At 59.0% G+C, this 23,691-nt stretch overlaps 1 protein-coding gene across 1 annotated transcript; it reads right to left on the minus strand.

Moving 5' to 3' along the window:
• Positions 1 to 418: 418 nt before the first annotated feature.
• On the minus strand, positions 419 to 21,810 carry MMP15 (matrix metallopeptidase 15). The gene is made up of 10 exons (XM_055412648.2): positions 21,012 to 21,810; positions 9,338 to 9,486; positions 8,580 to 8,708; positions 7,023 to 7,330; positions 6,533 to 6,694; positions 5,380 to 5,633; positions 4,651 to 4,789; positions 3,571 to 3,721; positions 3,343 to 3,458; positions 419 to 2,347 (listed from the first exon to the last, which is right to left on the minus strand). The coding sequence occupies exons 1-10, from the start codon at positions 21,171 to 21,173 to the stop codon at positions 1,893 to 1,895; spliced, it is 2,025 nt and encodes a 674-aa protein (XP_055268623.1). The 5' UTR covers positions 21,174 to 21,810; the 3' UTR covers positions 419 to 1,892.
• Positions 21,811 to 23,691: the final 1,881 nt, after the last annotated feature.

Raw genomic sequence — 23,691 nt, forward strand, 5'->3', positions numbered from 1 at the left:
CTGGGTCTTCAGGCTGCCCTGAACCAATCTGGACGGGTGGGAAGGCTGGGTGGCCTGGACTGGTTCTCCCACCCTTCTGAGACAACTGGAAGCTGGTTGCTCTTTCTCACCATGAATGAATGACCAGTAAACCCCCCATCCCTTCTCCGCTCGATGCCAGCATGGCCACCCCTGGTACCCTGCCATACCTCGCTTTGGTCTGAGGGCAGCTACCTCCCAGCCCTCCCTAGAGGCCTGCCCCTCCCAGGGCCAATTGGGAAGGAGCCCCCAGATCTGGGAATCAGCTCTCTTTGGCGTGGGGGGAACAAGTCCCCAAATCCCAGTTGGGACCATGTCCCCCCAATCCCACGCCCCCAAGTCACCTGCAGCTCCTCTAGCTGTAAGCTCCAGCCTGAGGCCTCTTAGAAAGGAGGCGCAGTCGCCGGCCGTACGATTTAATCAGTGCAGATTATTTACAGACAGACACTGACCCCCTCCCCACCCCCCTCGGCTGGCTCTCCGGTGGTTCTGAGGATGGAAGTGGGGAGGACGCTGCTGGACCCGCACTGGGGGCCAGTCCATGAGGGGCCCCTCGCCCCAGGGGTCTCAGGGATTCCGGGCGGCAGGCCAGCTTGCTCAGGGCTAGGGGAGCAGTGGGGACAGAGCCGGCTCTACAGTACCATTTCCCACGGCAGCCTCGCCTCCTGCTTGTTTCAGGGAGGAAAAGAGAGCAGAATCACCTCCATCCACAGGGTTGAACCCAGTATCGGGGGAGGCCCCAGGCTACAGTGGGCTCCTCTGGGGGCTTCACAGTCCCGCCCCATAGTCTGAGAGAGAGGATGAGCTGCTGGACACCACGCCACTCCCACCAGTGTCCCTGGGGTACAGCGAGCTGGGAGGGAGGAACCCCTTAAACCTGGTGGGCATGCGTCTCTGGACATCTACAGCCCCGGCCTGGGCACCCATTACCCCTTCTCTCCCCGGGAGAACTAGGACCCTGGCAGCTGAGCCTGAGGCTGGTGGGCTTCTGAGACCCCTGTGGGTGGGGGTGGGTGGTGACGGGGGAAGGAGGATGTTCGGGGAAAGAACCCAATTGAGTCGCCGCTCAGAGAAGCCCAGCCCTCCGGGGGGCGTGGCTGGCGCTACCCTTGGGGGAGGGGCCTTGGCAGACCCCCTTTGGTCCTCGGTAAGGCAGGCCCAGGGCCCCTTCTCCCGAGAGGGGAGGAGGTACAGGGGAGCTGGGGGCTGTTGGCCCCGGGCTGTCCAGGTGCGGGCAGGGTTCTTGGGCCTAAGGAATCCCGATTGCTGGGGTTGTTAGAAGTGGGCTGGGAAGCAACCAAACCTCAACAGGTCTCTCGATCAGCGGACCCCCTAGCCTCCCCGCCCCTTTGGCCTGAGGCTGCCACCAGGTGGAAGCTCTTCCTGAGACTCAGGGGGCTGGAGACCAGTCAGGTCCCACCAAGCTCTAAAACCAACAGAGCCCTGGGCTCTGACCCACGTGCTCAGGGTGCAGACCAACCCAGCAGCCCTTCAACCACTCTTCCAACAGGGCCTTCTGACCCATTGCTCCTCTGGCTAAGCCAGGGCTGGGTGGGAGCCTAACTCCCTGTCTGGTGCAGAAGTATATTTAGAAACCTCTAAGCCCCTGCCCTGAGGGACCGCCCTGGTCAGGCAAGTAGGAAGAAATGCTTAATTAGTGTGCAAAAAAAAAAAAAAAGAAAGATACCTGGGCATAAATAAACAAGGGGGCGGGGCTGGCAGGGATGTCAGCGGGCCTGGAGGGACCCCCACCAGGGGGCTGAGGAACCACCGAAGGCTCCAGACGAAGGGCCCCAGGAGCCGTCTCAGAACCCCAGGCGCGGCCAGCCCGGCCCCTTAGCACCGTGGGGAGCGGGAGGGTCTGGCGCTGAGGGTCAGACCCACTCCTGCAGGGAGCGCTTGCAGTAGAGGAGCATGCGGGGCGCGCCCTTGCGCTGCATCTGCACCAGGGCATAGGTGAGGCCCAGGATGCAGAGCAGCAGCAGCACAGGAGGTACCAGCACCATGGCCATGTTCACCGTCCGCGTGACCTCCTCCATCTGCACCACCACGCGGCTGTCCCCATCCTCACCAGGCCCTGCCCCGCCGCCCCCGGGGCCGGCCTCCGAGCCCTCCCCACCCTCCCCGCCGTCCCCGCCCACCCCGGGCTCTGCATCCCCGTTGGGGTTGAAGGGTGGACGGGCCACATCGGGCCATCGGGGCCCCGGCTCCACGTGCTCTTGGCAGCCCATGAAGTCCCGCAGGATGGACTTGGGGTAGCCGGGCTCCATTCGCAGGCGCTCGTTGTCAAACTTCCAGTATTTGGTGCCCTTGTAGAAGTAGGTATAGGCTGCAGGGGGCAAAGCAGGCCAGAGGAGCATTAGGTGGGGGCTCCCTGCCAGCCAGAGACCCACGACGAGAGCCAGGGAGAGCTAAAGGGGCCCTGGCTTTAAAACACCCTCTTTCTCACTGGCTTCCCTGGGCATTTTTAAATCTGTCCATGCTTTCTGGCTGGGCTGACACTGACCAAGGCAGTGCAAAGAGGGGTCCTAGAGCCTGCTGGGTCAGGGGCTAGAGTCAGGGGATCCAGTCTGGCTTCCTCCTACACTGGAGAGGACAGTGTCTTGCTCAAGGCCACACAGTAAGACCCGAGTGGAGCCTGATGCCCCCTCGGACCAGATCTCTGGTCCAGGGCACTCTGTCCACATCCTTTAAACCCCAGGAAGGACCAGGTTTGAGCCACCAGATGCGTCCCTGCTCAGCGGAGCACAATGAGGTCACAGCAGCCGCAGAGTGAAGCCACCGTGCACGGAAGCCGTGTGACCCGCCTGAACATTAGCAAAGCCAGCCGGGTCTCCCCTGAGCCCCTGAAAACCTGAAGGCTGATGGGCATTCTGAAACTCACCAGAGACCCCGCAGGAGAAATAAAAGCCGCAACTCCCTGTTGCTCAGTTATAACGACAGAGATCAGGCTTCCCTGCCAGGCAGGTAAGGGGGGGTTCCCCGGGAGGACTCTTGCTCCCGAGGCTCTGAGCTCAAGCTCACCCCACAACCCCTCCGGGCTCAAGGCTCTGTGGGGAGCAGGGCAGCCCTGAATACCAGCTCTGGACACAGGCTGGCCTGGCTGGACTCCTGACTCCACCACTTCCTCACTGTGGGATTTGGGGCCCTTTATTCAAGCTCTCTGTGGCCTCTGTAAATGGTGTCAATGGGCTCCTGGCCCAGCTGGGTCCCCCGTGCCTGCCATCTTGATGCTGGTGACTGCAACCAAGCCCTGTCCCATGTGTATGGAGGCGGGGGGGATGGTGGGTGCTGGGCAGGCTGGGTGGGGGCCGGCCCTGGTACCTGCATCGTTGCTCAGGAAGGCCCCTTTAGGGGAGGCGGGGATCCCCTGCCACACGCTGATGGGCTTAGGGTAGCCGGGGTCTCCACGCTGCGTGTCCTCGTTGAAGCGCCAATACCTGTGGCCAAAAGCACCAGGCTGTGGGCTGCGCGCAGTCTGTCCAGGCCATGGGTTCTTTCTGGGAGGGCCTGAGGAAGGGGGCCTTTTCCCTTTAGTGGAAGGGCGCTCACCTGTCCTCTTGGAAGAAGAAGGTGTGACCTGTGGGCTCCCACCAGATGGCTGTGTCGATGCGGTCGTAGGGGATGCCCAAGCCGTAGCTGGTCAGCGGCTGTGGGTAACCCGGCTCCAGGTTTGCTTCTCGGAAGAGCCAGTAGCGGTCACCTGCGGGAGGGGTTGGGGGGGCGGGCACGGGGAGTGAGAATCTGGGTCCCCAAATCTGTTCACATTCACCGCTACACTCACCACGCACACACACACACTCTCATCCTTGAACATAGAACAAACACTGACACTCCACACCCAAGACAACTCACGCTTGCATCACACGCGCGCGGCACTCAGGGACACCTGGAATGCACCCATTTACGTGAATACACTTTGCCAGCTCACAGTGACACACACACCACACACTCAAAATACACATGAGCCTCCGATCCTGTTTGAACATCCACTCCCCCCACACACAGTTCTTGCACACAGAGAGGGAAGAGGCCTGGCCTCTGGATCTGGGGACTGTGTCCCTGGGGTCCCCCAGTGCATGGCCCAGGCTCCTCCCTTTTCGTGTGAGCCCCGCCCGGTCCTTGGGGACTTCCTGCCTGGTTGAGACTCAGGCCAGGGGGGCTGGGGACACAGCCAATCCTTCAGGGGTGCTGCCCTTGAGGCCCTTCCTGGGGGGCAGGCCCCAGAGTAGGGGCTGGGGGGAGGGAGCTCTGCTGTCTCTGTAGACAGACCCAGGGACACTCCCCAGAGTGGGCTTGGGGACCCACTCTTATGAGGAAGGGGCAAGGAAGAGGCCTAGGATACAAGGAAGAAGGGCGATGGGGTGGAGCCCCTGTGCTGTAGGAGGTGGACAGGCCCTCAGTCAGTCCGCCTCTGCCCCCCGGACCTCTGGCCTCTGTCTACCCCCCCCACCCCTACGCTGCTGCCAGGGTCAGGTCCCCCTGAGTAAGCCCGCAGTGGGCGACAGGACGAGATGTGCGGTCCTTCTTTTCCATCCTCCCTCAGGCTCAGCTGGGTCAGAGGTCAGGCCAGAGGTCAGGTGACGGCAGGAAGGCTGCCCAGCCCCCTCCCTCCCACCTGCCCCAACTCACCTTTGAAAAAGACAAAACGCCCGTCCTGGCGCTCATAGGCGGCACTGATGTCACTGGGCAGGCCCCGCCAGAAGTGCCCGATGGGCATGGGATAGTTGTCCAGAACGCGGTTGTGCCGTACCCGCCAGAACCAACGGCCCTGGGGAGGGCGTGGGGGTGAGTGGACGGCATGGGGGCCCCCCATCCACCCCTTCCAGGGGGACACGCTTGGGCTTGGAGTGACAGGGAGAAGAATGGGTCCTGGGAGCCCAGGAACACCCTCGGTCTAGTAACATATTTGGACTGGGGCGATGAAGGGGCAGCAAGGGGCCCTGGGGCCATCTGTGTCCCCTGGAGCCACCACGGAAGCTCTGGGTGAGGGCTGAGTGAGGGCCAGGCCCTGAAGTTGGCCAGCTCTGGGTGGTTTCCAGCATCACCTTGACTCAGTGGATGACGTGGACAACTCCCCCTGCCTGGGAGTCTGGGGCAGGGGGTTTTAGGAAGTGGGGTGCACAAGGAGAGAGAGCCCCAGGTGGGTGTGGGCCCCTAGGCTTATTGTACGACCCCGGGCAAGTCCCTTGTCCCTCAGGCTGTTTTCTTCTTGGTCTAGGGTCTGAGGGCTCCCCAGGGGCCGCTGAGTGAGGCGGGTGGATGTGGGGCAGGAGTCTGGGGGAGAAGTGGGAGGGAGCTCTCTGCTCTGAGCCTGGGCCAAGGGGCTGGGGGGGCGGGAGGCATAGGCAGGGGTCAGACCTTGAACACGAACATCTCCCCCCGCAGCATGGCCACCGTGTCGAAGTCCCCGTCGCAGATGTTGGGGCCATACTGGTCGGGCCGCTCCGTAGCACGGGGTTGGGGTGGGGGGCCTGGCTTTGGAGGCCGTTCTGGCTTCCCACCCGGGGGAGGTGGCTGAGGGGGTCTGGGGGGCCGGTGGTCTGGCCGGCTAGGCCGCCGGGGGGTCACAGTGGGAAGAGGTTGGGTGGGCTGTGGCTGGCCATCAGGGGTGCCTGCAGAAGGGTGGGAGGGGGAAGTGAGGAGGGTAGCCCCAGAACCCAGCCAGGATGTCAACTTCTCCTACTTGGAACCTTGGCGGCTTGGGGAGACCCATGCCCCACGGGCAGCCCACCCAGGTGAGAGGCCCTATCTGACCACAGCGGACCCCTCCCCACACTACCATCGCTTGGGGGGACCTCCAGCTCTTCCACGCAGCCCCTGCATTGACCTCCCCACACTGCGCTAGGGTCACTGTGCCCTGAGGCCACCCCTGGCTGCACTTCTCCTTGGGGATGCTCCTCTTAGGAGGCTGGCCAGTTCCAGTGGAGGCTCCAGAAGCAGTAGACACAAGCAGAGGGAAGAATGTGGTTCCCAGGTGGCTGTGAACACAGTGAGGGCTTGGGGTGGGCACTGACCCACTGAACTGGACCCCAGAGACCTCCCCACTGGGGGCTTCTTTGGTGGGGGTGGGGTGGGGGTGCAGGGTGTTACATGCCTCAAAGGAGCTGGGAAGTGATAAACCAGCAGTGCTCAGAGGAGAGCCTCAGTGGGACATGCTTGGGCTGGGTGTGACGGTGGGAGGAACAGGGACCCCAGGGACACCCTGAGTCTAATAAGGATATCCCTCAGGGTGACAAGGAAAACGGAGGCAGTGAGGGGCCCTGGGGCCACCTGTGTCCCCTGGAGCCACCATGGAATCTCTGGGTGAGGGCCTGGGCCTGGAGTCAGCCAGCCCTGGACTGATTTCTAGTACCATCCTCTACTGACTGGATGACTTGGACCATCGCTAATTCTCTTGGGGCCTCAGTTTCCTTATCTACAAAGTGGGTGTGGCCACGGTCCCTATGCTTCATGGGGCTGGGAGCTGAGAGCAGGTGCGCAGAGCCCCCGTCCTCCACTGCCGCCCACTCACCGTAGAGCTGCTGAATGCCCCGAAGGTCATCTTCGGGCAGCTGGAAGTTGTCGATGTCCATCCACTGGTAGAACGGTGCCATGATGGCGCTGGGGTTGCTCGAGTGCTCCAGCCCCAGTGCGTGCCCCAGCTCGTGCACTGCTACCAGGAAGAGGCTGTTTCCTGTCATGGTGGGCAGTGGGGTCAGCTCTGGCCTGGCCCAGGACACCCCACTATGGGTTGAGGGGTCCAAAGAGCCTGCCCATGCTTCACTCTCAGAAGAAGCTGAGCCACTGTGACTTCTGGTCCTCTATCTTCCCCATCTGGAAAATGGGTACACCAATCCCTCCCTTCCTTTCCCTATCACCGCCCTTGGAGATGATTGACAGCAGACTGAGACCAAGAGTCAATGCTGCCAAGAACTGCATGGAAGATGCTCTCCCCTCCCAGCCCCCAAATCTACCCTTCCCAACCCCCAACCCCTGTTGTCACCCTGACCAGAGGTGCTCACCATGCAGGTCAGTGCTGGAGAAGGTCCAGGGCTCATCTGCATCGAAATGGGTGTCCCCGCCCAAACCGGGGCCAGGGAAATAGGCGTGGGCTAGAAAGCCACCCGTGCCATCAAATGGCGAGCTGTCACCATGGAAACCAGAGGCAAAGAGGACCATGATGTCCGCCTCCTTCTGCCGCCTCAGGCGGATGTCCTCATAAGGCACCTCCTGGAAGACCAGGGGCGTGGCCTGCTCCCACACACGGAAGGCCCGGCGCACCGCCTCCAGCGAGTGGTACCAGCCGAGCTTCTCTGTGTAGTTCTGGATGCTGCAGGCAGACGGGAATACGTGAGTGAGCCCACGGCCGGGGCTGCTGTCCATTGCTAGCATCCACTGGGTTGGGGGCGGGGACACACGGTCTCAAGGAAAGGGCATAGGATCTGAGCTGGTTCGTGGACGAGGCTCATGAATATCGACTGTTAATTTACTCTGATGTGAATTTGAAAAAAAAAAGAACTAAGCTGTCAAGCCCAGGAATTCATTAGGATATCACTGAATAAGGTTGCATTTTGCCAAATAAGCTTATTTTAAGAAAACATTAAGTAATTAAAAGTATAGGTGATACAGAGCTAAGAGAAAGACCTAGAAAGTGGGATGCAAATGGCTGAGGTTTGGGAAACACAGGCCAAGTGGTTATGAATATTGGGCTCCAGAGTCAGGCTGAATCAGGTTCAAGGCTGGACTCTAACATATTCTGTGTGACCTTGGGCAAGCAACTTAAGTCTCTCTGAGTTTCAGCTTTCTCATCTGTAAAATGGGAAAAGGAAGGCAGCACTTTTATTATGGAGTCCCTGGGAGGATTCAATGGTTTAACTCACGTAGAATATGTGCCTGCACATGATAAAAGAATGGTGAAGCCTGTTATTTCCCATTTAAAGCAGGTTAAGCATCTGTGTGCTAGACAGAGCTCCATCAGAGATCATGAATCAGCTCATGGATCGTGAGTTCACTCTGGTGGCCTGGGTCCCTTAGGACCTCGGGAGATGGAGCTGAGGGTGGGGTCGTGGGGGACCCTTGAGGACTGCCATGCAGCTCAAGGCTCGGCGGGGGGGGGGGGCGGTTTCTTGCCAAAGAACTTGGCAGAAAGGAAGGAGGGGTATTTGAAGCAGGGTTTGTGCAGATGACTTGGTGCACAGATCCCCCCTGGGCAGATGCTGGACTGCCCAGATGCACCAGGGCCTCCCTTATCCTTCACACCCCCGAAGCCTCCAGTTCTCACCAGTGTAGGATCCCACCTGGGTGGGTGAGGCCAGTCCTCGGCTGTTGGTGGGTACAAGGAGGGAGGAAAGGAGGAGAGAGCGGAGTTCAAAGGGTCCGACCCTTCTCTCGAGGGAAACTGCGGTGGGGGAGGGGCGATCTAATCAGCATGGGGGTGGGATTGGATGGGGAGGCCTGGCACCCTGCAGTGGGCTGCTGGGAAAGGAAGCCTTCCAGACAAGCGCACTGGGAAGCAGAGGTCCCAGCACTTCAGAAACATGCCCTGAGGGGCTGCCACCCTGGGCAGCTGGGGTCTCTACCTGAAGGTCAGGTGGTGGTTGTTCCACTTCCTCCCCGTGAGGGCGTAGCGCTTCCTCCGCCGCCGCAGGTTGGCTTTTACACGTACCCCGAACTGGTCTGGCACCCCACAGCGGGGCCGCTTCATCCACCTGGGAGCACAAAGCCTCCTCTCAACACACCTGCCTGCTGGGCACTGCCTCTTCCAGGCAGTCCACCATCTCCCACCCTCTGACCACCGGCCTCTAGCTGCACCTATTATGAGGGCAGCGGCAGTGAGAAGACTCTCCCTAAGCTTTGACCTCCTCCTCAGGAAAATGGTATGATGACCTGGTACTGGAAGACTGGGTGCCTAGGAGTGGCTCTGCAAAGGAGAGCCCCTGTTTATCAGTATCGTCCAGGAACAGGAGGTGAGTTACCCTGAGGCCTTTTATCCCTGATACCTTCTGCTCTGAGTGCTCATCAAGAATGTGGCTCTGGGTCACAGCATCTCTGTCAGACGCAGAGCAAGGCCTAACTAGGCAATCACAGCACCTCCCGTTCCCAAGCCTGTGGCAGAAACCCTGCTGAGCTGGGTTTTGGCCTCAGGAGCTTTCTCAACACAAGACAGCAGCAGCCCTTCCAAACCAATGAGAGCTAGCATGGAGGATCAAACCCTTTGCCACCTCGTATCTAGGCCACCCTTTCCTGGAAAACTCCACAGGCCAAGACTTCATCAGAGCAGGCTGGAAGGAGGGCAGGTGCTAGTGGGGTCTGGGAATGACCTGACGGAAGGACTCACGCCTTGGTCTCTTCGTCCAGCACACCCGTGACGGGGATCCCGTAGAAGCGCTGCATCTCGGCGAGGGCCGAGGCCAGGATCTGGGCGGAGCGCATGGTGGACATGTGACGGCTGGGCTGGGGCAGGTAGCCGTAGAGCCGCAGCCAGTTCTGCAAAGGAGAGGCCACGGCCTGGTCAGCAGGTCCTGGCACCCTGGCCTCCAAGCATGCGCAGTCTGCCTCCCACCACCTCCCCCCACCATCACTTCCCACCAGTGTGGGCTTCTGGATCACTCTCCCTGCTTCCACTTCCTGTGGTCTGTTCTCACACAAGAGCTGGAACAAAAGGCTGGGTCTGATCAGTCCTCTGCCTAGAACCCTCCAAAGACTCCCCGTCTCAGAGGAAAAGCCAATTCTTACAGGAGCTACTGGGCCCCAAGTTGGCTCTCAGACGTCACTCTTATCATTCAGCCCAGCCGGGCTCACTCTTGCCTTGGGCCTTCGCATTTGCTGTTCCTGCTGCCTGGACTGCTCTTCCCAGACATCTGCATGGCTCACGCCCTGTCTGTCTTCAGGTCTCTGCTTCCTTACCTTATTGGAGGGGTATTCTCTGACAAATACAGAAAACACACCCACCTGCTGTGCCCTGTACTCCCTCCCTCTCCTGCTTGCCTGCCCTTGTCACCATCTGACACACTATATTTCACTTGGCTGTTTATCGTTTGTCTTCCCCCATAAGGATGGTAGCTGTGTCCATGAGGACAGCCCACAGTTGCCATCTTTATTATTGCACTGGTCCCTGCAGGGGTGGGTCCCCTACCATCCAGGCAGACCATTGGGACCCCTATGGGGTTTAGAACCTCTTGAGTTCTCACCTAGTAGGAAAACCATGGCAGAGAAGGCAATGGCACCCCACTCCAGTACTCTTGCCTGTAAAATCCCATGGACAGAGGAGCCTGGAAGGCTGCAGTCCATGGGGTCGCTAATAGTTGGACACAACTGAGCGACTTCACTTTCACTTTTCACTTTCATGGATTGGAGAAGGAAATGGCAACCCACTCCAGTGTTCTTGCCTGGAGAATCCTAGGGATGGGGGAGACTGGTGGGCTGCCATCTATGGGGTCGCACAGAGTCAGACACGACTGAAGTGACTTAACAGCAGCACAGCAGCAGGAAAACCATGGGGCTTCCCTAGTGGCTCAGGTGGTAAAGAATCATCCTGCAATGTGGGAGATCCGGATTTGATCCCTGGGTCAGGAAGATACCCTGGAGAAGGGAATGGCTACCCACTCCAGTTTTATTACCTGGGAAATCCATGGACAGAGAAGCCTGGCAGGCTACAGTCCATGGGATTGCAAAGAGTCGGACACAACTGAGCAACTAACACTTTCACCAGACCCTAAGCCTTCTGGAGGGAGAGCAGACGGGTTCAGGGAGTTCACCCAGACCCAGCAGGGTGGGCCCGGAGGCCTGAAGTTCAGTCTCTGCTCTGCCACTCTGTTCTCTCTGGGCCTGACTTTTCTCATGTGAAGGATGGGGAGCCATAGGGTTACTGGTGGGTGCAATGTGAGAGAGACGGCCCTGGGAAGAGTGGCTGGGACACAGTGGGGGTGCCTATCCCCTTCAGAATTTGCTTGGCTAGTCTTCTTTTCTGATATAAAAAAAAAGATTTAAAAAATTGTATATTTATTTGGCTGTGCTGGGTCTTAATCGCCGCATGTGGGATCTTCGATCTTCCTTGCGACATGTGAGATCTTTAGTTGCGGTGTGCAAACTCTTGGCTGCAGCCTGTGGGATCTAGTTCCCTGACCAGGGATTGAACCCAGGCCCCCTGCATTGGGAGTTCGGAGTCTTAGCCCCTGGACCACCAGGGAAGTCCTTGGGCAAATCTTCTCATCCATCTACCCATCTGTCTGTCTGTCCAGCCACCCAGCCAGCCACCCTGCCAAATGTTTCTGAGCACCCTCTCTGTGCCAGGCACCATGCCAGCTGAAGGCCAAGGAGGAGGCGGCTGACCTCCAGGGGCTTACGATTTCCCTGCAGAGACCCACTGAAGAGAAGTTCACACCTGTGAGTCTGTGAGCAGACAGGACCACTGCAGTTGAAACCCGACGGTGGGATCCCCAGTGAGCCACGCTGAGTAGTGTTGAGAAAGGGGACTCTGCCCTGCCCACCTTGTGCTCACAAGGCAATGACATCACAGTGACCACTGTGGGAGGTTGGTCAGCACAGAGGCCAGGGACTGCTGTGGGCCTTGGCTACACGGAGGCATGTCCTTTGAAGCTTTCCTTGTTATCCTCAGTTTCTGAAACCCGAGTGAGGGGACCTGCTCTGAGAGGCTCTGGAAGGCAGAGGCTGCAGAGCAAGGGCCGTGGGGCAGATGGCGGCTGGACACAGAGGCTGCTCTGGGCCGACAGCCACGTGCCAGCTGCCTGGGCCACACCCACATCAGTCTGCCACCAGGGCCACGTCCAGTTCCTCAGGTACTGGCTCCCCTCGGTGCCACCCTGGCACCTGGCCAGGCCCCCGGAGCGGACGGGCTGCCCACACAGCCCGGCTCAGCCATGCCAGGCTGCCGCTGGAGGGAGCGGAGGCTGAGCCAACAAGGGCGGAGTGGGGAGACGGCCAGAGGCTGAGGATGCCGAGCCTCAGCTTGGAGGGCTCGCAGGGCCCTGGGTGACAGTCACAGGACAACGAACGAGGCAGAGACACCGAACTAAGAAACCACCACGGCTCTGGGGACAAGCCTCGTCAGCCGCCTTTATATTCCTGTGCCTCTGTAAAAGGGGTGGGATCAGGACCTGCTTCTTCTCATGGGTTTCCATGAGGATGAAATGGGGATGTCCACAGGCGCCTTGGGCACCATGCTGGGCAGGGAAAGGGCTCAATAAACGTATTACTAATGACAGAGGCTGGGGTAGGGGTGGAGGACTGCCCCATTGTTCCTAGAACGGCAGACTTTTGCCTCTATCGACAGGGCTGAAGGATCCAGGTTGGGACAAGCCAGCCTCAGGTGGGTGCAGGGCAGCTGGGGGCCCCCCTCACCCCTCCAGCTTTCAGACCCTGGCAGTGTTCCGGGAGCCCTCCACAGCCTTCTTCCCAAGCACAGAAACCTTTCCAGAGGCTCCTGTTATGTCTGGAGAGGGGACGTCCACCACCTATGATGGACACAGGTTGCCTGAAGAAGCCTGGAGAGATCTAGAAGGCGAGGCTGTGAGGCTGGCTAGCTCTCACAGTGAGAGGAATCCAGCTGGAGGTGGGGGGAGGGCTAGGGGCTGCAGCTGACAGACTAGGGCACCTCTACGTTGTCGCCTATTTGCATAAGGTAAAAATATCCGGGGAGCGCAATCACAGGCCACCAAGGGGCTGATTAGTGGTGTCTGGCGAGTGACAGGAGGAGGGCAGGGCAGGCGGGAGAGGCTGGCTGGGGCCCTGGGGAGGGGAGAGGAGGGCAAGGGAGGGAGCCGGGCCTGTCTGCAGTGAAGAGGTCCAGAGCCCAGCGGGGCGGAAGGGGCAGAGGGGCCCCTTCAGTACTGAGGCAGCTCGGGGACTGACACCAAAGGCCCAAGGGCGCCTGTGGACCCTCCGTCACACTGCCAGGCACCCTCTGAGCCCCAGGGAAGCCAAGAGCTTCCACCTCCGTATCAGCCAAGCCTTCCCGGTGACAAATGTCTCTCGGTCAGTGTCTGGGTAGAAAGCTGAGGCTGAGGACTGGTGACGTGAGTGGATTAGGCTGAAACGGCCTTGGCAGAGCAGCTGAGTCCCTGGATGATAAGGCGAAGGAGCTGATGGAGACGCCTGACTGGCAAGCAATGGACTCGGAGCTGACCAAGCACCAACCAGTCTACACCACCCGTGGGGCTGGGGCTCCCCCCTCCCTGCCTCCGCCAGTATCCAGGAGGAAATTTCTCATCACCCTACTGTTCTAAGTGCAACGAGCCCTGGGGGTGGAAGGAAAAGAGCATGGGGCAGGGGCAGGGGCAGGCACCGGTGTATGGCAGGTGCTGCCCTGACTCCAGTCTCCCGAGGGGCTCTGCAGCCATGGGACAAAAATGGGGAGCAATTCCCAAAGTCACGACAGACCCCTGGCCTCAATGTGGGGGAGAGGCTTGCTCAAGCCTCCGCTGCTCCTACCGGTATAAACACTACCTCCTGCCCCCTTCTACCAGGACTCCTTTTCCTGTCACCTGAGTTTCACAGATGGGAAAGCAGTGAAGTTCTGTTTCTCACAAGGGGAAACTGAGGCTCAGGCAGGTCCATAAGCAGCAGAGTAGGGAGATCCCCTCCGTGAGGACCACTGCCCAGTGGGAGGCAGGGAAGGGTTCTACAGGGAGAGCATGAGACCCCCTCCTGCCTCCTGCAGCCCAGGGAGGGAGGTTGTTGTGGGAGAACTGCCCCCACCAAGCCTTCTTTCAGCTATTGCTTTCTCCAGCTCCAGACCCCACCCCATAAGTATGGAAAGAAGCTTCAGGTGAGTGGCTGGCCCCAGGCAAGGAGATGTAGAGCTATCAAGAGTCTGGGGGTGGGGGCATTCCTGGCCCCTTGGCCCTATAGGAGAGGCCATAAATAGAGAAGCTGGGGCTGAGAATCTGCTGGAGCCAGGCTGTCGATTCTCATCACCCCATTCAATGCTCACAAGTAGCCCATCCCCACTACACAGACTGCAAGGTTCAGAGAGGGTGCATGGCTCACCCAGGGTCACACAGCTGGTCTGTGGGTAGAACTGGAGCCCAGAGGCAGTACTGTTGGCTCCTCTTGGCCTGAGGCTGGGGATGTTGGGCTCTGGCCCATCTGGTGAACCGTGCCCAGCACAGTGCTGGAGGAGGACACTGGGGGAGGGAGTCTAATCCTCCTCACCATGGGCGTCTGGGTCTGGGCACTGGGCCACATCAGCAGGGCTGCTCCCCAGGACTGCTGAGACCTCGCCAAGGCAGGCCCTCCCCCATCCTAAGGGCGTGTCTGGGAAGGAGCCACCAGATCAATAATGTGCATTAAGCAGTCTCCGGGGTAGGGGCAAGCCTCAGCTACCCCACAGCCAGCTCCTCCAGGCTCAGATCAGTGGAGCCCCCTCCCACCCAGCCTTATCAGACCCCACACGATAAGAGCAATCTCTTCTGGCTCAGCTCTGCTTCTGTCACCCCGCTTTCTCTGCAGGCCAGGCAGACCCTGGCAGGATTGCCCAGACAGGCACAAAAGGCGTCTTGTCAGGCCTGTCAGCAATGGACACAGACCTTTCATGGTGTCCTGGGACCAGTTACAGGGGCCCCAAGCCAGGCCGCCCTGTCCTTGGTGGACCATTTACTTCCTTTAGAGGTAGCATGGTTCATATTCAAGCGGTTTGAGAATACACTTGCTCTTCTGGGGCTTAAATCTGAGCCCTCAAAATGGGACAGCTGTAGGTGGGGAAGGGGTTCCGGGTGGTAGGGAGAATTGGCGGGGTAGGGATGTCAAGCCGGGGAAACAGGAAGGAAGGGGATGCCACTTCTTTACCCCAGGGGCTCCCCCTGCACTCCTTAACCTGGAGAAAACAACAGCCGGGTCCTTTGGCCAGTGGGTGGGCAGGGGTGGGGTGAAAGGGCCCTGTTAGCTGGTAGTTTCAGGTTGGCTGAGGGCCAGGCCTGGGCCATCCACCTGGAAACCCCCCTGTAGGTGTGGTCTTTTCAGTGGGCCCAGACCGTGTGGCTGGACAGATGGGGGTAGGGCTCCAGGCTCACTTGGTTGAGGGAGGCCCTGGCCCCACCCCCATCCCCTCCTCACCTGGCTCTGGCCCAGCAGGCTCCAGTCTGGCCATGGAACTTCCAAACAATGACACCCTGGGCTCTGACCTGCAGCCTCTCACCCAGCCGGGAGCTGGGAGCTCAGGCTCCAAGCCACACTGACCGGCTCTGCTACCATCCAGGCTGCAGGATCAAGGGTGATTTCTCTCACCTCAGTCTCCACTTCCTCCTCTGTACAGTGGGGTCATGATTGCACCTAAACCTACAGAGCCAATTCAGGATTAAATGTGAAAATCTTACAAAACACCTGTAGGCCCTGCCCAGGATGGAATCAAGTATGTTGAAGGTGCTCAAAAGTAACACCTGGTCCTCCCCTGGGCACCGCGTGAGGGACACCGTGTGGAGCACTGGGTATCTTATATACAAACACACTCATTTTGTAGACAAGGAAAGTGAGGCTCTGTCTGTCTTAGTTGCTAAGTCCAACTCTGCGACCCCATAGACCACAGTACATTACATCAGGCTTCCCCGTCCTTCACTCAGATTCATGTCCATTGAGTCAGTGATGCTATGGAACCGTCTCTAACCGTGTTACCTAGCTGAGGCTCAGATGGGGTCAATGATTTGCCCAACAGCAAATGCCATTTGCTTCTCACTGTAGTTTGCCACCATTTTGTAAGCACGTCCTATGTACCAGGTGCCGTGCTCAAGTACGGTGGACTCGAAGTTGGGCTCTCACCCCTGGGGGGTGGTGGTGGTCGTGGTGGTCAGTACCTTCTGGGAGGAGGACAAGGTGGTGTCCAAGGCTCAAGGGTTAGTCCTGGAGAGCAGCTCCAAACCTTGGCCTCCAGCCTCCATGGCCAGGGGGCATCTCTGAGGGCTGGCTAATGGCTGGGACCCAGGGGCTGTCTGTCTAGATCCTAGAGGTTGAGTTGGGTCTACTTGTTCATTGTCTGCTGATCCCATGAGGGAAATGGGAGTTGGCGAGAGGCGTTCCTTTTTGTCTCTCTGATCCAGGCCCACCTTATACATCTCGGCTGTTTTTGCCCAAAAAAACAGCTGCAAAAATCTGTGCTACTCCCCTAAAGCGCTCAGGCATCCCTAAAACCAGGGTCCTGCTGGGGAATGGCTTCCTATGAGCCTAACTCAGTCGAGGCTTGTCCAGTCAGAAAGGACCTACTGTGTGCCTTAGGCCTGGCGTGTTCAGCAGCTGACAGGGTGCCAGGTCCTCACCTTCATCTGTGGACTCCTCCTGGGGCCCTCTCTGAGCTGGAAGAAGCTCTAAGCAGAGAGCCCCGAGCCCTCTCTGCTTCTGCTGACCCAGAGAACACTTCTCCATGCCCAAGGCAGAGCTGGCCATGGGGTCTGGCCCCTGCCTAAGGAGCCAGCTGTGTGAACTACATAAATCTTGGGACAATATTGAAGGTGCCAACTGCCTTAGTCCATCCTGGCTGCTATAATAAAAATACCATAAGCTGAGTGGCTCATAACAACATTTCTCCCAGTTCTGGAAGTAAGAAATTCAAGTTCAGAGTGACAGCATGCTCTGGTCTGGCTGCTAACTTCTTGCTGTGTCCTCACATGATGGAAGGGGCAAGGATGATTTCTCCAACAGTTTTTGTATTTTATCTTTTTACATCTCAGTCTCACGGTGAGGCATGTGGAATCTTAGTTAACTGATGTTGTTTAGCCACTATATCATGTCTGATTCCTTTGCAACCCCATGGGTTGTAGCCCACCACGTTCCTCCGTCCATGAAATTCTCCAGGCAAGAATACTGGAGTGGGTTTGGGTTGCCATTTCCTTCTCCAGGGGATCTTCTCAACCCAGAGATTGAACCCACGTCTTCTGCATTGGCAGGTGGATTCTTTATCACTGAGCCATCAGGGAAGCTTAGTTCCCTGACCAGGGACCAAACCCACACCCTCTGCATTGGAAGCCTGGAGTCTTAACCAGTGCAACACCAGTTAAGTCCCTCAGACTAGTTTTTAGAATAACACTAATCCCACCCACAAGGACTCGGCCCTCATGGCCTAATCACTTCGCAAAGGCCCCCACCTTCAAATATCATCACCTTGGGGAAGTTAGGTTTCAACATATTATTTGAGGAAGGTGGGGGTAGGTAGAGGGAGGGGAGGGGCTTCACTCAGTCTATAGCAACAACTTTAATCAGAGGTGGGAAGCTGCAGCCACCACCACAGCTGAGCTGGCCTCAGGCAGAACAAACTGTTGGCTGGGCAGAGGGGCCCATGGCAGGGAACACCTGCAGGGCACGGAGGGGTGGCCAGAACCCAGTGCTTGGCGGGGAGAGGTTTATCCTTGCCTGGCAGTCCTGCTATTCTGAGTTGGCATTAGAGAACGTGGGCAGTATTGGGAGGGATTTTGAAGGAAGTATTTGGAGGGATTCTGGGGGAAGTCTTCTTTGGTTGGGGGGATCAGAGTGTGTTTATAGGTTATTTCCTCCCCACTCTCCTTGGACACAAATGAAGCAGTTTGCGTCCAGGGGTCAGAACAGGCAGGTCTGTTCTCTGTGAGGAGGCAGCCGACTGACTGGACCCCAGGGCAGCCCAAACACAGAGCCCTGGCGAAGGACTTGGCATAGCGGGCGTGGCCCAATCAGATCCTGAGTCCCTGGCAGCACTCATCAGCCCAGTTCACCCTGGGTTTTGAAACAAAGAATGGAGAAGAGTGGCTTGCTACTGATAAGAGAACAGAAAGAAAAGAAGATTCAGCTTCTGTAGGTTCTCAAAGACAAGGCCCTCACACCATCACACCTCTTCCCCTTGAGGGAGGGCATGGAGGCCCCTGCAGCTTCGGCTCTGTACTTAGGACAGGGCACTAACATGAGCGCACCCGCGGGGCCCCAGGGGCCAGCACGGAAGTGTGGACAGAGGAACGCCGGAAGCCTGGGGCTGTGGTTCACCAGTTAGACCTGAAGGTCAAAGGCAGAGTTTGAGCTGACCCCCACCCTCCTTCGTCTGCTCTCCTCCTCAGCTGCTGGGTAAGGGCAAGGAAGACATCCAGGAGTCTGCTCAGGGAAAGTGGGTGTGCCCATGATTTAGTGGCAGGGGCACCACACCTGTGAACTCTGGCAGCCTGAGTCACCTGCCTGGGGCAGGGCAGGAGGGCTGAGGGCCTAGAGGTGTGTCTGGGGAGAGACCAAAGCTTCTCTGATGAAAACCAAAGGCACTTAAGTAGACTAGGTGCTGGAGCCAGAGATAGGAGGACAGAAAGGGGGGCCTGGATTCTCAGGCCGAGGAGGCCAGGAGCTGCACCTAGCACCTCAGTCAGGCAGGGAGGGGTCATGCAGAATGGCTGCAGATTGGGGTTTGACAGCCAGGGAGGGAGTGGGACAGGGCAGAGTGGCTCAGTGGTGGCTTCCCCCAGAAAGACAGCCTTCTCCAGGCTGGGGACTGGCAGGTTGCAGGTGTGTGCTGGCTCTGAGCACCTGCTTGATTCCTTAGCCAGACGAAACTCTGCCCTGGGAGGGAGGGAGGGAGGGCGAGAGGGGCTGGCCTTGACTCAGATGTTCAGAGACTGTCCTAGCCATGACCTGACCCAAGGTCTGGAGCTATGGTTAAGGACCAAAGCCATTCTTCAAGGGACAGAGACTCTGGACACGGGGTGTAGCCAGGCCCATGAATCTCTGGAGGCTGGTACTTAGAGAGCCTGGACTTGGCACAGTTTTCCTATAGCCTCGGGGCAAGTGGGCTGGCTGTGGGCCCAGATCTGGCCAGACTTGATGGGACCCTAAGGAGCAACAGCCTGTACCTGAAAGCCAACTGTACAATCTGGGCTAGCCCACCAATCTTGAGCCCCCCATCTACCTTGGCTTCCAGCATTCAAGGTTCCCCTGTACTTTCCAGAGTTTCTTCCCGCAATAGCCCAACCCAAGTTTCCGGAGGAGAGGGGCTTCAGGTCAATCAATCCCTAGTCAGTGCCACTCCGACGCAGGACCATGGTCTGTGCCCTCAGTGCAGACCCTGAAAGGTGAAAGGTGTTAGTCCTTCAGTCGTGTCCCACTCTGTGCAACCCCATAAACTGTAGCCTGCCAGGCTCCTCTGTCCATGGAATTCTCCAGGCAAGAATACTGGAGTGGGTTGCCATTCTCTTCTCCTGGGGATCTTCCCAACCCAGAGATTGAACCAGGGTCTCTGCCATTGCAGGTGAATTCCTTACCATCAGAGCCCACAGGGAAGCCCCCACTGCAGACCCTGGGCAGCAGGTACTCACTCAGCTGGGAGAGGAGAGGGTGATGGAGAAGCGGAAGCAAAGGAGAGAACAAATACCCTCAGACCACGGGTCCCAGTGCCCTAGCTCCTATCCATCTAAGATGCCACATCACAATACCTAGCTACCAAATCCCAGTTTGGTCCATGACTGCTTTCTGTTCAGAGATGCCATTTCTAAATAGATTATAAACTCCTGTGGGGTGGGTCTGTGACTTGCAATTCTTTGGTATTCCACTCCAGAGAGTGGCAGGTGGGTGGAAACAGCACTCTCTGGCCAGTACCTGGAGGCAGGCTGAGGGCCATTTCCCACCAGCAGGAGTCTTCAAATAAGCCCCCGCCTGTCTGCATGTGTGAATCAGGGGCGGGGTGGTGGAGCTGGACTGGGCATGGCCTGGGCTCCCCCTCTGCCTCCTGCCAGGGCCTGGCTCCCTGCTGCTTTCCCTGGCCAGGCCGTAGAGGGAGGGCAGAGCAGGTGGGGAACTGGCTGGGAGGTGTAACTTGAGCTGGGAGGAATTCCCTGCCCTTCCTCCGAGCTTTTATTAAAGTAGGGCGGGGAAGGGCAGGCTTCTATCGGAAAAAACTCCCAGGCAGCCGGGGAGGTGGGGAAGCCGCAGGGCAGGGAGGGTTGGGGGGGTTGGTGCTGGGAGGGAGCACCGGCCTGGCTGCAAATAGAAACGGCACTCAGGCCCGTAACCCGGGCGGCGGGCGGCTCCAGGCCGACCCAAGGGCACCGAGGCCCAAGCCAACCGGGGACGTGCAGAGAATGGTGTCTTCCTCCACCATGCACCCAAACCTCACCTCTTCTCTGGGGCAGGAAGCAGCGTTTTGGGTGTCGGAGAAAGAACATCTTCGCTTTTGATCTGACTGAGTGGCGCTAGTGCCCTCACTGTCCCTAGTCCGGAGGACAGCGCTCGGCGACCCCGTGGAGCCGGGGGCGCTGGCTGGACTCAGCTCTACGCCAGGAGGCCCCGCCTAATCATACATTATACATTGAACCGATCCAGAGATGAGTCCCCGTAGGGACGTCAGGCGGGTTCCTGATGAAAAGATGTTCGGAGTCCACCCTCTTAGACCCGGCCTTGGCCGTACGGGCGCCGGTGGTGGAAGCGCCGGCTGAGATCCGGTCTCCCTCTTGATCCCATCTGGCGGTGGCACGACTTGCGCGCAAGAGTCCGAGAAAGTCGCCAAAGCGCCCCCTCAACCCTGATCGGCTGCCTCGGAGGTTCGCACCCCTTCCCCCTACCCCAGAGCGCCGCACGCGGCTCAGTGTCACCCAAACTCTTAGGCGGGAGCGCTGCCACTGTGCTCAAGGTCCCCACCCCCACCTCCGGTCCCCAGAGCAGCCCCCTCTCGGTTAGCAAAGAACGTCACCGCGCGTCTGCAGGGCTCTCGAGGAATCGGGCGTCCGGAAGAGAGGGGAGAGGAACTGGGGCTGGGGGCCGCAGAAGCAGCTCCCGGGAGGCGGGTTGTGAAGGATCAGTGCCCAGGACAGGGCTGAAGGAGTAGAGAGTGGGCTCAAGTCCTACATCCTCCAGGGTTTGTGAAGAGGTGCACCGCCAAGGGCCAGCTGGAGAGGGTCAGCTGGCCCGGTCCCCTTTCTTCCCCGCCCCCAACTCCGGGGCAGGGGCTCATCTCTGCGCGCTTCCCCTCCACGCTTCAAGCTGCGGGCGTGGCTTCCTCCCCACCCTCCAGTCCCCCAGCCTCAAGTTCTCCAACCCCCGGCAGAGCGGCTGGCGAGGGTCCTTACCTCGGCATTGACTTCGGCGTCCTCCGCCGCTGCGCCGCGGCCCAGGCAGCTCAGAAGCACCAGCAGCAGCGGCAGCAGTTGCGGCCGCGCAGCCGCCTCCCGGCCGCCAAGGAGACTGCCCGCCCAGCCCGGCAGTCCGGGCGCGCTCCGCTCGCTGCCCATGCCCGCGGGGCTCGCCCGCTGGCGGGCGCCGGGTCCCCGCACGCGGCTCGGAACTCGCGACGCTCCCTGGCTCCCCGCCCGAGCCTCGGCAAATTCCCACGGCCGAGGAGAAGCGGGCCGGGCAGGTCCGGGCGCGCGGAGCCGGCCCACTAGGGGGAGGGCGGGCCGGAGCCGCCCGCCGCGGAGTCCTGCAGCCTCGGCGCCCGGGGCCCGGCGGAGAGCAAGCGCAACTCCGGAGCCTTTGTCTGCCTCAGCGCTCCGGCCGCCCGATCCCGCGGCGTGCCCTGCGCGCCCAGCTCCTTCTGTCCATGCTGAGGGGCAGGAGCTGCCGGGAGCGCGCGCCTCCCGCCCGTGAACCCTGCTCGCCCCGCGTCCGACCCGGCCCGGCTCCCCAGGCCGCCTAAGAACGAGGCGCAGGGCGCGGGTCGGAGCGAGAGAGCTAGCCAGGGATCCGGCGCCCGAGGTTCCCGGCGAATTCCGCGCAGCTCCCGGCGCTCCCGGCCCTCCTCCTTGCGATCCCCTACCGCCGCTCTTAAAGGGCCAGCGCTTTTGTGGCGCACGGGCCCGGGCGGGGGCCGGGGGCGGTACCTCAGCCCGCGGTTTCTAGGTAGCAGGTGCCGGCGGTGGAGCGGGACCCGCGGCCCCTTTTACTCTTCCGGGACGGCGGGAATCCTCTCCAGCCCGCCCCCGCCACTCCCATCCTTGCTTTGGGGGAGCCGGATTGACGCCCACCCCCAAAGCGGCCCGCCCCACAGAAGGAGGGGCAAGGAGGAATGAAGACGCCTCTTTCTCCCGCCTATTGGGTGGGTGGGCGTAAACTGAGGCAGCGGGGTCAGCAAGCTGGGCCTTGGAAGGGGATCCAAGTGTCTGGTCTTAGGCTGGAAAAAAAAAAAAAGATAAAAACCCAGAGATTGGTTGGCTTAAGGCCTCTTTTCAAAAGCCTCGGGCTATCTTTGGCCCTTTTTAGGACTTTTCTCAGTTGCCCAGTGAGGCGTTGGGTACCTTGGATGCCATGCGACAGAGATGAGGTTGCCGTCCTGGGTGGCTACAAACGTGCAGCATGGAGATGCGCAAGTTACTTAACTTTTCTGAGCCGCCAAGTCCTTATCTGGAACGCAGGGCAAAGGGCTGGGGTGGGCAGTTAAGATATGCTTCCAGCTCCTGGCCTAGCACACGTTGGGTGTCCAAGCAAAGAACATTATTTTGTACAAATGAAATGTGACAGTGCAGCCCCACAGGGTGCTGGGAGGGTGGGCAAAACTGCCCGCAGAGCGGACTTTAAAGTGCTAGTCCCTGGTGGCTCAGATGGTAACGAACCTGCCTGCAATGTGGAAGACCCGGGCTCGATGCCTGGGTCGGGAAGATCCCCTGGAGAAGGGCATGGCAACCCACTCCAGTACTCCTGCCTGGAGAATTCCATGGACACAGGAGCCTGGCGGGCTACAGCCCAGGTGGTCACAAAGAGTCAGACACGATTGAGTAACTTTCATTTAATTTTATTCCAAGATCGATTTGAGGATCTGGTTGGTTTGGATGCTGAAGGCTAGAGGTGGGAGGCCTGGAGTCTAAGGTTCACAAAGGTAACCTTCCAGACCTAGAGAAGTACTGACCCGACGGACTGGCGTCAGGTCAGGAGGTGATGGCGCCCGCGGGAGGCCAGGAGGGCGGAGACCTCGCCGAAGCCTCCTCCCAGCCCCGGAAATGGGAGCTTTCTTTACCTGAGGGCAGGTTTCGGTAGAGTAAGCCCTGGGGTCGCCGGCAGGCCTCCCAACCTGGAAATCCGCAGAGATCTGGCAGGGCTTCAGAAAAGGCCTGTTCACCGACCTGCCAGGTGAAGACAAAGAGCACTGTTTGTTCTTTTTTAAATGGCCTTGCTTTCACTTCAGATTGGATTGGGAGGGGTTAATCTTTTTATTTATTTTTTTGGTTGCGCTGGGGCTTCCGTCTGTGGGGTCACACAGAGTCGGACACGACTGAAGTGACTTAGCAGCAGGGGCATCCTTGTTGCTTGCGGCTTTCTCTAGTTTTTTTTTGGGGGGGGGTGGGGGCTACTCTCCAGTTTTGGTGCACAGGCTTCTCATTGCAGTGGCTTCTGTCATTGCAAAGCCCTGGCTCTGGGTGCATGGAATTCAGTAGTTGCAGCACATGGGCTCAGTACTTGTGGCTCCTGGGCCTTGAGCATGCAGGCTTCAGTTGTTGCAGCAGGGTCAGTAGTTGTGACACACTGGCTTAGTTGCTCTGCAGTGTCAACTTAAAAAATAGTCACAGCCTGAAAATTGAGAGTTATGTTTTATTTGGTGGGAATTTTTAGGACTTAAAGCCTGGGAGACAGCATCTCAAGTGACCTGTTCTCAAGAACAGGTCTGAGGAGAGGGGTGGTATGAGGGTGTGTGTGTCAGGGGGATCAGGTTATATAGAAGTTTGCAACAGGGCAGGTAATCTGACCATCTAAAGATTATTAGGAAGTAAAACCAGATATTTCAAGTTAAGGAATTTAGCACTTTTCTGTGTAGGGGAA

The sequence above is a fragment of the Moschus berezovskii genome, chromosome 22, assembly GCF_049115385.1.
Source record: "Moschus berezovskii isolate FMDL1 chromosome 22, NW_MosBer_1.0, whole genome shotgun sequence".
In the NCBI taxonomy this organism is placed as follows: Eukaryota; Metazoa; Chordata; class Mammalia; order Artiodactyla; family Moschidae; genus Moschus; species Moschus berezovskii.